Source organism: Pomacea canaliculata, linkage group LG13 (assembly GCF_003073045.1).
Source record: "Pomacea canaliculata isolate SZHN2017 linkage group LG13, ASM307304v1, whole genome shotgun sequence".
NCBI lineage: Eukaryota > Metazoa > Mollusca > Gastropoda > Architaenioglossa > Ampullariidae > Pomacea > Pomacea canaliculata.
Genome location: NC_037602.1, coordinates 262,582 through 276,959, shown reverse-complemented (window position 1 = coordinate 276,959; position 14,378 = coordinate 262,582). Strand labels below are relative to the sequence as shown.

At 36.3% G+C, this 14,378-nt stretch overlaps 1 protein-coding gene across 1 annotated transcript in view; it reads left to right on the top strand.

Moving 5' to 3' along the window:
• Positions 1 to 14,378, top strand: part of LOC112553988 (probable ATP-dependent RNA helicase YTHDC2) — a 35,404-nt gene that overhangs the window by 4,767 nt on the left and 16,259 nt on the right. Inside the window, 10 exon segments of the mRNA XM_025221534.1 lie at positions 376 to 478; positions 774 to 930; positions 1,273 to 1,327; positions 1,915 to 1,967; positions 2,372 to 2,496; positions 5,383 to 5,518; positions 5,805 to 5,997; positions 8,668 to 8,928; positions 11,631 to 11,715; positions 14,033 to 14,113. Coding sequence (XP_025077319.1) covers positions 376 to 478; positions 774 to 930; positions 1,273 to 1,327; positions 1,915 to 1,967; positions 2,372 to 2,496; positions 5,383 to 5,518; positions 5,805 to 5,997; positions 8,668 to 8,928; positions 11,631 to 11,715; positions 14,033 to 14,113 — 1,249 coding nt within the window.

The window sequence follows — 14,378 nt, the reverse complement described above, 5'->3', positions numbered from 1 at the left end:
AGAAAATAATATGGTAATAGGATTTGCAGAACTGATTTTTCTGATTTTCTTTGTTTATGCTATCAATGATATTAAAGTCTTCTGTTTATTCTACTATTTCTGAGATATAATGTGTGTGACATACTGGATACTTTTCCAGTTGGAGCATGGTGGCTATTTTTAATAAAATGTTTTCAGATGTATTCTTGTTAATATGCAGTGCACTTTATTTTATATATATAAAAGAAATGAAAGGCTGTTGATTTAGTATGTTAAATATTAATGTATGACAATAATGTCACATTATCTGAAAAGTAAAATACACTGTAATTAAGATAGGTAAAAAAACCTTTCAAGAAAATTAAAGAACACTTTAGCTGAGAATTTTCTTTACAGAGTGTCCCCAAAAACGTTGCTGACCTTTTGTACCAATGGTGTATTACTGCGCACCTTGATGGGCAGAGATGCTCCTCTTAACACTGTCACTCATGTCATTGTAGTAAGTGTTATCAATGATATAACATTTGCCTTGGGGGCATGTGCATTGTGTGCATGCGTGCGTGTGTGTATAATGTATAGATATTTGCGCATTAGTAGTTACCTACCCATGTCACTCAACACACAATACACAAGCATACATATACAATACTGAAGCATGCAATATATGTGTGTGTGTGCTATTACGTCTGCTTTCCTTAGAAAAGCAAGTAAGGAAAACAATAATATTTCCTGCAGTTTAACTTAGATAAATTTTTTTTCCTATGTAACCTCTTAATATATTTTCATCATTTAAGGATGAAGTTCATGAACGTGACCGGTTCAGTGATTTCCTGCTGGCATGTTTGAAAGAGGCCTTACCACGACATCCACGCCTAAAAATCATCCTTATGAGTGCTGCTCTCAATATTCAGCTGTTTACAGCTTACTTCAGTGGTTGCCCTGTTGTGTCGGGTAAGTACAGAATTTGCTATAAGCTGAGATCAAGTGATGTCTTTGCCATGTGTTCTCTGCCATGGTGCATGTGGGTCTGCGGGATATAATTTACACTGCTTCACCTCTAGAATGACTGATGAGGCTGTAAAGCGGTGTCTGCCTGGGTCTGAGATCATAGTCACAATGAAAGAGATTAGCCATTCTTTTAGAATTGTTATGATAAATTAATATTCATGCTTAAACTTCTGTTTTTTTTCTGTCAATGTATTGTGTGAGTAAGAGTTCCTTGATGTGCTAATTATCTGCTGAAGTTGAATAGTATTGTCTGGATATATGGTACCCAGTTTCTGTCTATCTTAGTACCTGGAAGCCTGTTTCATGTGGAGGAATTCTTTCTGGAAGACGTGCTGCACTGGTGAGTGATGATTTAAGCAAAAAGTCAAATTTATAGAGTACGTATTATAGGCTAGAGCACAGTTTGAGAATTGTTGTAGCTTTGAATTATATTTTACTGGGATCATGAAATAGTCACACAGTTGGACATTCTGAGAATGCTATATATGTCATAAATATACCAGACCATTTTTAGAAATTATTGAAAAATGTGATATTTATTCATATTTTAAACAATATATGCTTTATTCAAAAGATACCTATATATAGCATTAATGAAAAGAAAACTAAATAAATGATGACTTTATTTTAGTTTAAAGATGAATATTGAGACTCTCTTCCCCCCACCCCTACCCTTCCATCCTTTTCAACATTCTACTTTCTACAAATGTTCTGTGACAACAGTTATTGCAGAGAAGAAAAAGCCTCTAAAGCTAAAGTAATGGTGCAGGAGTAAGGAAATATAGTCTCTACTCATCACCAGTTATCTTGCCAACCCCACCTCTTCCCATAGTTTGTGGGAGAACAGACTTTCCCCATAGTTAACCTATGTTATGGATCATAAATTACATCTAAATCTACAAGGTATGATGTATCAATGTGTGACAGGACAAACTACAGCAACAAAATCATGGACAAGCTGAAAAAAGAACAGAGAAATGGTGTGTTTTGATGTCTTTTATTCCTCTTACATTGCTTGCTCTAATTTTTCTTTGCACTGTACTCTTCTGTAAACTTCAGGTTCTGATCACTAGTATTTAGAAGATTTTTGTGTGTGTCTTGTTTGTAGCAGAGAGGGACCAATCAAACTAGTTTTTGTATGATAGTCAGTTGTAAAAGTTAGATAACAGTCATTAATATTTAGAATAATTTTCTGTTGTCTTGTGCACAACCTAGTGAAAAATAAGTAACTTCATTGAATGCAGCCTCATTGGCTTAAATGTTTAAAGAGAAAAATTGAAATATTTTTTCCTAAGAGCTCTTGGTTTATGTTTTATTCTCGAGGGTTTATTACTAGATAAAACTCTGTTGTATTATGAAGTTGATGTAGCGTTTTCCTTCTTAGTGTCACAACAGCAGGAGCAATTAAATGAGTGGTGTGCAAGTCAGTTGAACTGCACTGACATGGTGACATCACAGATGCAGGATGGCTGTGTCAGCAGTAGAACTACAGACTTTAGCAGCATGGAGGTATGATCCTTGACTCTTACTATGAGGAGATTAGGGTAGGGTGCTTATCTACTTTGTATTGCAAAACCTTGCTGAGCAAATATGTAGCAAAAGTAAACTTCTGTATATCAAACTAACTAAAAGTGAATAAACATTTATTATAATAAAAAGACAAAGCCAAAGGAAGCGCTGAAATTGAAATATCTTGTAATAATTATATTCATCATGGTCTGCTAATAGATAAACATAAACACCATAATGAGGAGAAAAAGTTGTGTCTTTAGATATATGTTTATAGCACAAAAAGACTAAAGTACATTCAATTGTCTTTAGAATATGAAACTTTTCCTAAATTTTATTCACATTTACTATAGACATTGCTGTCCAAAGATGCAAACTGTTGTCTGTTAGTTTGATTCTGGTTTGGAACAATTAATTTCTTTACAATTGCAAAGTGAGAATATGATCTTGCTTATAGCAATTTGAAGAAAAATTATTAAACTCTTGAGGTGTGAAAAGTAAAAAGAAAAATGAAAGATAAAAAATAATATATATAGCATTGAAGTTTTATTAATATTAGGGTATAGCTGGTATTACTAACATAAATTATCAGTGTAGTAGCACAAAGGGAAAGTTTTCTTATGACCAAAGAATTTCTATTATTAAGATAATTATTTAATTTTTTGCATGATATAAATTTTGTTCCTTTGTTAAGTTTTTTTAATATTTACCTCCTGGGCAGAATGGTGATTTGCAAAGGATGCATCTGAACATTATGATGATTAAACATTATGACAAAATCATAGGCTAAATAAAAATTCTAAAGTTAATAAAAATTCAAGATTAAAATGCAACCACAATAAAAATGAGAATATATTGTAAAGATTTGTGAAACATATGCTGTTTGAGATATTATCTGTAATCAGTAGTGGTCATAAGAAGTAAATGTTGTATTTTTAGCAGATTTGCTTGTACAGTTAGTGAAAACATACTTTTTTTAAAAGCTAAAATAAAGTTTAGTTCATAAGCTTCTATGTATGAAGCATCTGACCTGAATGAGAACACTGTGAACCCTCTAGATAGATCAATAGTTTTTAAACAATAACAATACAAGAATACATAGAATAGATATAACGTATTTCATGAGCTCACACAAACTCATTCATTCATATAAAGTAGTGTCTTAGAAAAGACATTTCTTTTCAGATAGGTTGATGTCTAGAATATTTTCAAGATTTTGTTCAAATATTTTATATCACTACATTTTTATCATTAAACTCTTGTGGCTTATGTAATATGCAAAACAGTGGTAGGAGTGATAAGTGGGCAACACACAAGATATGTTTTATTTCTGGCTGAAAATGTCATAGATAAGAGACAAACTTAAAATTAATTACTTTATAGGTCAAATTTTCTACGAAATATTATTGAACAGTCCATCGACTGGCAGTCGCAACTACACATAACTTTTGTGGATTTTTAGAAGGCTTTTGACTCCATAGACAGGAAAACCATCTGGAAACTGATGCAGCACTATGGATTTCCACTAATTTCCACATTGCCATAATCCAACAGCTGTATGAGGACTCAACATTCCAGGTGACCGAAAGCTGACTGACCCCTTAGCAGTGAGGACTGGAGTGAGGCAAGGTTGTATGCTCTCACCGACAATCTTCCTGATCATCATAGACTAGATCATAAGAAGAAGAACCTCTAACAGCAGCACGGGCTTTCAGTGAACCTTAACCAGGCAACTTGAAGATCTCGACTTTGCAGTTGACATCAGCCTATTGTCTCACAAGCAACACACACAGACAAAGCTCACTTGGCTTGTGGAAGAAGCAGCGATGACTGGACTGACCATCAACATCAAGAAGATGGAGGTAATGCAGGTCAACAACAAGCAAGAAGCCCCACTCCAACTACATGGAGAATGTATTATAGAGTCTGACCGTTTCATCTCCTTGGCAACATAGTCAGCAAAGACGAGATACAGATGAAGATGTAAGAATCCGAATAAATAAAGCCAGCCTTGTATTCCACACCCTACAACCTATCTGGAACTCCAAGGCTTTATCTTTACATACCAAGATCCGCATCTTTAACACAAATGTAAAGTCAGTCCTTCTATATGCATCTGAGACATGGCATGTGACAAATGCCATCACCAACAAGATACAGACATTTGTTAACAGATATCTGTGCCACATCTTCAACATCAGATGGCCTGAGAAGATGTCAAATATAGACCTGTGGGAGAGGACCAGCCAAAAGCCTGCCAGCAAAGACATCAAGAAGCGGAAGTGGGGCTGGATCGGTCACACCTTGCAAAAGCCGGCCAACAATTTCTCAGACATGAAGGAGATTGGTCCACAGCGAGGTGGAGACAGCTGGCATGACATGATTTCAGCTGGAAAGGGATGCTCAGAACTGGGTCTGATGGCGGGGTGCGGTTGTGGCATTATGCTCCACTGGGAATGACTAGGATCAAGAAAGAAAGATCAAATTTTAAACATCACATTAATTAATATAATAGAAAAATGACAGCATCTGTATTTATACTACCATATGTTATGTACTTTGTCTCTAGTAGTATAGGATTTTTTACAAAGAGAATCGAAAAACATGACAGTGAATCATCAAATATTACAGCAAATCACAAAAAGTATGTATTATTTGTAAATGTGTAAATGCATTTAGTTACATCATCTTGATGTACAGAATATATGCTTTTTGCTTTTTTTCCTCCCTTTTCTTGAACTCTAGGCTCACATATTGTACTGCATGTTGCTATGTAACAGTTTCTTGAACTGTAAGCTTAGTATTGTGCTGAATATTGCTGTGTAACAGCTTCTTGTTGCTCTATTTGCTTCTAATACAAACTCACAGATGAATGCGAACTTTCAGGGTCATGAGGAACAGGAGGACCTAGAACCAGCTGTACGTGACAAGATGGATGAGTTACTTTCCTCTGCCTGGCTATCTGGTAGCGATGAAGCCTTCCACCAGATCTTCCATTTAATTCTCTGTGAAAATGTGTCTGGTGGGTTGTACTTCCCCTATTGTACCATGATCTTTTGTCATTGTTGTGTTTCCCCTATTGTATTATGTTCTTTTGTCAATGTGTTTCCATACTAATCACACCTGTATTATAGTTTGTTTTATAAGCTTCAACAGATCACACCATTTACTATTTCATGTTAGACTGACTACAAGTTAAATATAGGATAATACAAGTCAGCCAAAATAAAGTGGCCTCCCCTTAATATGAGCATTTGAGTTATGTTGAATATTCATAATTATTTTATTTGATTTGCATGTGTGTGCAGTGGACTATGCTCATTCATCTACCACAGCCACAGCTCTGATGGTGGCATCGGGTCGTGGCTTTGTAACTGTGGTGGAACAATTGCTGAGCCTGGGAGCCAACATGTCCATGCATGCCTCAAATGGATGGACTGCCTTGGACTGGGCTCAGCGTTTTCAGCAACAGCAAGTTGTGGAGCTACTGCGGGCTCATATGTAAGTGTAAAGCTAAACTTACTGCAGGTGTCACGCAGTTTTAAAATGGAGATGGCAAATGAGCAAGTTTATTTACTTCAATGGGCAATTATAACATGGGACGTGTGCTCAGTTATGAAAAACTGAGGGAAAATAAAACACATGGTAGATACAAGACAAGGATAAGGCAAGTGGTGCATCATAACAAAAGACAAAAACATACTAAAATCATTTGTCAAGCACCCTACAGCATCATACATCCACACGCAACCAACAATTTGAGGTTGAGTAGCTGTACTACTATTGTACTTTCCATTGCCCAGTCCTGCATGTCTAAAACTGCTCCTGACTATTTGCAAGAGATAGTTCCTCCTTATCAGCCGTCGCATACCCTGCGCTCAGGCTCCCAGTCACGCTTCTGTCTCCCTGCAGTGGAAGACACCAACAAGAAGCGCACTTTGGAGCCAGGGCTTCAAAAATGCGCACCTAAGCTGTGGAATGCTCTGCCATCGTCACTCTCCACCATCACCTCACCAACCACGTTCCGCAAAAAACTGAAAACCCATCTGTTTCTTTCAAACCAGTCTTAAACTACCAAGAAACACTTCTGTCTATATTTTTTACTTTTCCTGGTGTTTTATATATTTGTTCACTTTATTTGTTCTTCATTTGTTCTTTTTTCTGCGCAATGAGCATTCTTCGGAATGGATACCTGCGCATTACAAATCGACATCATCATTCATCATCATACTACAAGGGGTACGAATAATTTCAAGTGCCTGCTCTCAATACAGCCATAACATAACATTTGCCTAATCTCAATAGAACAAATTTTCCTGCTAGTGCATGTTCTGGTATTGACAAATTGCTGTTAGCTTTTTTGACAATTTGCTGATCACAAAAAAGCCAGGTGTATGGTGTATCTTGTTGAGGACAACAGCACCTTTATTTTCCTAAAGTCTGTTCCCATCTCTTTTGTCTTATCTATATTTAGTTCTAGAAAATTCTTGTCACACCACTTTCCAAAACTTGATTAAACATCGGCTTGATCTTGCTTAAATTTCTGCAGTAATATCAACAATACGGTATCATCGGCAAATTTAACAAGATAGCTATTATCATCAGTAACTGCTGTTTTATGATGTAAAGCTCTGCAGAGAGCTAGTACTAATAATAACAATATCAGAATAATGACCATTTATAAAAATTCTCAGCTGTCTGCTGGTTAAAAAATGAAGTCTCCATAAAAGAAGTTATGTGCAAGAGTGAAATCAGATATCATTCGTAGTTCTAAAAAGCAAGGCTGATTTTACTGAAAGCAGAACTAAATTCAACAAAAGGCAGTCTTGCATGTGCCTTTGGCTTTTCCAGATGTGTCTACGATGTATTTAAGATTAACAACTTGGCATCTTTAACGCTATACTCAACCCTATATATTAATTGCTGTGTGTCCAATTTGCACTCCCTACATTTGTTAGGATAAAGTAATAACAATTTTTTTCCCCAATTTTCATTAAGAGGGAGGCTAATTGAGATTTCATTAATTTCATTATGAGATTTGCCAAAAATCATTAGGTTGACTGGACTTAACTTTCTTGGGTAGTAGAATATTAAAATATTTGCAGAGGCTTTTGACCTGAATCAAGAGAAAGTTGACCTAACTGCACAGCAATGCCAGATGCCTGCAGATCCCATCTGGCTTGTGCCCCTTGTTGACTATATCCTGCTTCAACAATTCTGTCATGTTGACCAGAAATTATTGCATTATTGGAAAAATGTGTCTGAATTCCCTAATGTTGCCAGAAAAAAATGGTGTATAAAATTATACAAAGCAATTGGCATGTCCTGATCTTTCACACCATTAAGTTTGACTGATTTTCGAATAGTCCTTTTTCTGATTAACAGAAGCCATAGACTTAATTCTCTGCCAGGAATAATGAAGGCATACACAATTGAAAAATACCCAGTTAGAAAATACACAATACTGTAGCTTAATCTTGTCTTTCAGTTCTAGAGTTACCCAAGGTCTGTAATTTGGAAATATCAGTAGGTATTACGGTATCAACACAGAAATAATTGTTAGAAGAAACATCACTTACCTCATCTTGAATCATAAAACTCATCCCACAGAGTGCAATCAAAAACCCAACCAATCTTGCTCTTCATCATGATTTAATGAAGAATTTTCTGTTGTGAAATATGCAAGGTCCATGGATATACCTTTGCAACACACAGTTTTATCTTACAGTGGGGAAGCATAAATATTTATGTACATTTACAAAGAATTTATTACTATAGTAAGCATGCGAATCATTATGATTTACGGCTAGTAAGCATGCAAAACATTATGATTTACGGCTAGCATCTTGAGAAGACCTGATATATTTATATGTAGTAAACTACTGTCTACAGTGCTGTAAAATGGCATAAGTCAGCGGTTCTCAACCTTTTACTTGTGACGCCCCCCTGACGAACAAATGTACGTCCGCGCGCCCCCCTTAGCCAGCAATATAAGCTAATTTCACTAATACCGGTGTAAGAAACTTTTAAAAAATGACCACCATCACGCCCCCTTGTAAGCACGTTGCGCCCCCCCAGGGAGCGCGCCCCACAGGTTGAGAACCGCTGGCATAAGTCATCAATATAACTAGCACCTTCAGAAGACCTTTTATAGAAAACTACTATCAACAGTGCTGTCCAGGAGACAGGGAGTGATGCAGCCAATGGAGAAACATCAGATGATCTGCAGCTAGTGTCTCCAGAAGATCGAGAACTGCTTACCTTGTATCAGCACAGTTTTGATGATGACAAAGTGGATGTTAGCTTGGTTGTTGCTCTTGTTCAAAGAATACACACAGCGCAGCCAGATGGTGCTATTCTTGTCTTCCTGCCAGGATATGATGACATTGTTGCAGTGGGAAATGCCATTAATGAGTCATCCAGTTTTGAGAGGTAAATGCACAGTTTATGATGAGACTGATACTAAGAACATAGAACATAACATTTAGATCTGATTTTAATAGCTTATTTGTTAATCTTTTCCATCCAGCGATGAGTAGATTAACAGGAGCTGATTTTCTGTTGCAGTGTAAGTTTTCTGTATACGTGGTATATATATACTCCTTTGTTTGCCGTTTCCAGAAAATCTTTTCTTCTTCTTTTGCATCATCATCATCCATCATTGTAACAATTGCTTCATTGTAACAAGTAGGATCTTCTGGGCTTTATGAAATCGTAGAACTCACATTCTTTATAAGAGATGTGGAGCAGTCTTCTTAAGCATTTTGTTTCAAATGTATGGATCTGTCTCTCTATGTTGGTAAGCAAGATTCTCATCTCACAACCCTACACAATGATGGGTACAAGGAAGGACTTGTACAGCCTGTACTTGCTGCTAAAGCATAGTGCTGTTGCATGCATATTCTGCTTAGCTTGGCCATTGCAGCTGTCACCATTGTGATTTTGATACCAGTGTGCCATAAAGCTGCTGTCTTTCGATTTGCTCAGCTACCACCATCCTAAGCCCTTGAACAGATCATTGGATGAATTGTGGAACATTCATGTAACTGATCTTTGAAGGGATCATCAAATTGGAAGTTGATCATATTAGGTCTCCACTGCAAGATAATTGCTCACCCTAAATTGTAGGGCAGCTAATGGGCAGTAATATGAACATTGACTCCTGTCATGTCCCTAGCTTAGGGATACACTGTTTTCTAAGTGATATTCGCCTGTGCGCACACACACACTCACATGCTCAGTCTCATGATCTCGCAGTTATTTAAAGTCCAAAATATATTTGTTTTAAATGTGTATAAATATTTGTGTATCTACATGTCCACTTGTCTTTCCTTCTCTCATGCTTTAAATAACATGGCTAGTTATGCCAAAAAGGTGTAGTTAGAATCCTTTGGGCATTGTGGTCTATTGGTGAACATGTTCCTGATGTTTTCTTACAATTGTTTGATTGTCAGATTCTTCCTATGATGATGCATACAGCAGAACTATAGGGAGGTGTTGGAAATCTCATACCAATAGAAACAGTTCTTACTTTTGCTTTAAAAAAGATTTCTGGGAGTCCCACTACAGACCCCTAATGCCCTAGTTTATGGAGAAACATCAAGATACCCATTAAATGTGACTGTATTTGTAAAAAGTATTAAATATTGGCTACATATTTTGAACATGACTCCAAGCAGACTCCCACACAAAGCTTACAATATGTTGTTAAACATACATAACCAAAACAAGATAACATGGGTTTCTTCTGTATGCTTTTGTTTTATTGATGTATTTGTTTTACTGCTCATCTTTTAGGCCCATAAGAACCCTGTCTTCTGCATATTTCACAAGAAAGGGTATTGAAAGAGCTGAATTGTTGTTCAACCAGATGTCACCATTTTCACAGTGCAAGATACTCACGTCCATCATTTCATCTGTTAGAATAGATTAATCATTACACTTAATGTTCTTGACTTTTAGCATTATCTAAAGCTTATATTTTGTTGCTTCATATTTGTTTTTCACACCCCCACCATTTGTGTTTTATTTATAGTATATTTTTTATTTGTTTTGTTATGTATGCCAAATGTGTCAAGTAAGTGTCATACTGCAACATAGGGACATGTCATATTATTATAACTTTAGCCAGAGAATGTAAAAAAAAAATTGTTTGAATAGTAGACAAAAAAACGACAGGACTAGAGTGTCAGGGCTAGTGTGAAATTATGTGCAGACAGTAAATAGCTAACATATAAATACAGTAATACCTTGGTTAACGAACACAATCTGTTCCTGGAAGGTGGTTGTTAACTAAAGCAAATTTCCCCATAAGAAATAAAGGAAATAGAAATAATCGGTTCCCAGCCCCAATTTTACCCTATTAACATTACTAAAATCACCTATCATATGATTCAAAAGGCTAAGCATACAGTAAGTCTAAAAACTACCGCTCTTTACCTTTTTTGGAGCCATTATTAAGGGTTATATATATAAATTCTTAAGGAAAGTTACAAAAACACTTGAATGTAGCACAATAATTATCAGCAACTAACTAAAATGACGTCTGAACAGCGAGCGAGGCTGGTCAGTGGATGCTTCAGTCAGATCTGGTGACGCGGGGATGCTTGGCGCCACTGTTCACCAACCAAATGTTTGGTTGTTATCTAAGTTGTATGTTAACAAAAGTGTTCGTTAACCAAGGTTTCACTGTAGTAAAGAAGATTTGATACCAGGAACAGGCAGAAAGTAAAGGCATTGATGTGGAAACTAGACTGATTCTTCAAAGGATAGCTAAAAGGCATGATTGTGGAAACTAGCCTAATGCTTTGAAGGATTGCTAAAAGACATGATTGTGGAAACCAGACTGATACTTTGAAGGATGATAACTTTATTGTGGAAACTGATGCTTTGAAGAAGAGCAAATGTTCAAGACCAAGGCTATGTTATTTCCCTTTTACGCATGGTTCATAATTTAAAAAAAATAATTAGATCATTTGGATATATTTATACATAAAAAATGTTCAGTGCATGCCTCTGTGAATTTTAAATCTGTACCTGTTTTGTGGATGGAGAGGAACTTAATAAGGCTTTAAGTGACAAGCAATGTTTGTTAGACTGTATCATCTGCATATATATGAACACGTGATTTTCAGGTGCAAAGTATTGGTGTTACATTCAGCAATGCAGTCATCTGAACAGAAGAAGGTTTTCAACAACTTTCCTCGCCTGAGAAAAATTGTAAGTTAGAACAACTAACGTGAAGGTCAGAGTCCATACATGAGCTAGTGAACTATTGATTGCTGTTAGATCTCTGTTACTTGCATGTTAATATGTAATCACCTTCTATACATAAATACACTGGTCACCGGCAAGAATAGAATTATAAAATTTATAACAGTGACAGATTTAGTTTTATAAGTCAAATCTGTGACACATAGGGAGATGTACTTCAATTTAGATATCAATAGACTCACTAGAAATGCATTAGTGCGACTTTATTTTGGAATATCGGACCTTATGACACATGCTTTAAGATATTCTGTCAATAGTATAAGTAAGATGTGCCGTATGCATCAGGTCGATGAAGAGGATGAGTTCCATTTTATATTAAGCTGCCCATGTCTGGTAGATGTAAAAAAAAAAAGTTTCATTCCAAAAATGTATTACACTAGACCGAATCACTTTAAACTACAGAGGCTTATGTCTAAAAAAAAAATGGAATGATACTATCAAACAATGCAATAAAAAAAAAGACATGCTTCTTTATGCTAAAGATATTTTTTATCTATTGTGTATTGTATTTTTCCTGTGAAATATGTCGCATGCCAACCCTTTTGAATGGACCCAAAGTCCTAACAAATAAACCATTCATATTGGTATACATTATACAGTTTCAATCTTTATGCCCATATTTGGCAGCATAATACATTCCTTGATCATGCAGTTCCATCATTGTGTCAGTAAAGTGAAAGTGTATATATATAGGTGAACTACTCCAGTGAAGTGTGCCCATAAAAGTATAGCCAGGATAAAATTATATAAAAAGTCAGTGTATACCAATGAAAGCTCATATCTTCTATCTTTCAATATTTTACCATAACAGCTCAGAATGAATTAGAACCAGAGTGGAGGCCTACTTCTCAACCTGTTTCTTCATTGACTTTATCAAAGTACATGACCATAGGAGATACATAACTACTAATCATATGAGATTTTCTGCCCTGGCTGCAAGCCCCTAGAAACTTACTTGCACAAGAAATAAGCATAAGACCATTATTCCTTTCAGTCAAAACTTATTTTTGTGAACAGAGGTGTTTTTGGTGGACATTTGAATGAGCCAAAGATGGCAGAGCAGAGCATATTAAAAACAAAAAACTTAATGTGATCTTGTACAGGAAACCAGCAGAGAATACAAAGAAGAGGTTTTGCATTATCTTATTTGCATGCTTGAGGTCTTGATACTGAATTTTAGAGCTTTTGGAATTGATGAGGCAGAGAGGACAGGTAGATGAGAGAAAGTTATCAGGCTGAGGGCAGGCCTCTACATGCATCATGTGTACACATGTTCTACATTGGAGAGTCCTCAATGTGCCCCTGTGTTGCAGCTCCAGTGACAGTGGCGCTTTCTTTTCAGACTTTCCAGCTAACTAGTATCTAAGAGCAGAGACATGGCCTGCTGACACTGAAAGAGGAAACAATGTTTATATTGCTGCAACCTTTTCAGTATATGACAGTCTCTGCAGTACCCGTTTGACTTGTGACCTCTGTGCTACTGACAATGGTTTGGTTTTGGTGTTTATCCTCCTTGACTTGTCTGCTGCATTTGATACACTTGATGACAACATTCTGGTCAGTTGACTCTGTTCTGTTTTTGGCATTCAAGACACATGAACTTTCATGGTTCCACAGCCTACCTCATTCTATTGGATCCTGATAGAGAAGCATCTTTAATGTCAGCGGAATCTGTATTAAGATTCATAGACTTTTGACAGAATATGGCACAATAGGTTATGGCATGTGATGCAAAAATTCAACATCAAAGGTCTTGTTCAAGTCATTGAAGTACTGTATAAGAGCTCAATGAGCACAGTGCTCCTGAATAACCAATTGGAAGCTTTCGTTCACACAACAGTAGGCATCCATCAGCTTGCCTTGGTTGATTAGCATCCTACTTTTGAGAAAGCATGGGTCCATACATTTTCTATCCAATATACTTCCTTTGACCCAGCTTTTCATCACTGTATTTCAGTTCTGAGCTGTAGGCTGCAATCTGTAGATCCATGCTGCCATATTTTGATGATCCTTTATACATATGTTCACATACATCACAGCAAAACAATGCAGTCTTCAAGAACCATACCCAAGTCATGCTTTACACTTAGTTGTAAGTAATATTCTGTGCAACCCAATATTTTGAGTAAACATTATTCAAAGCACCAATTCTGTTCGTTAAGCCCAACTTGTATCTTGGCTTACCCTTAACAAAGTGTTTCATCATCGCTGTGTGGATGCATGCATGCGCTTATGTATGTGTATGTGTGTTTGCATGTTTTAGATTCTGTCTACAAATCTAGCAGAAACAAGCATCACGGTCAATGATGTGGTCTATGTGGTTGATACTGGGAAAGTGAAAGAGGTATGGAGTTGTGAATTGCTTTATGCATATTGTATAATATGATAGACCTTGAGCGTCATAAAATATAGAGCTCAAAGGGTATAAATTAAAACGTGTAAAGGGTATAAAAATGAAAATGCTTTGTCTTATGGTTAGTTCATCTGACTTTGGGGCAGATTACTTGTCCTAGGCTTTCTCAAGCTAGTGTGTTTATAAAAAAGTCATTCTGCTTGTTTACCTTTGAAGGGATTCTGATTTATTGGAGAAAGCAAAAGTGAGATTCATG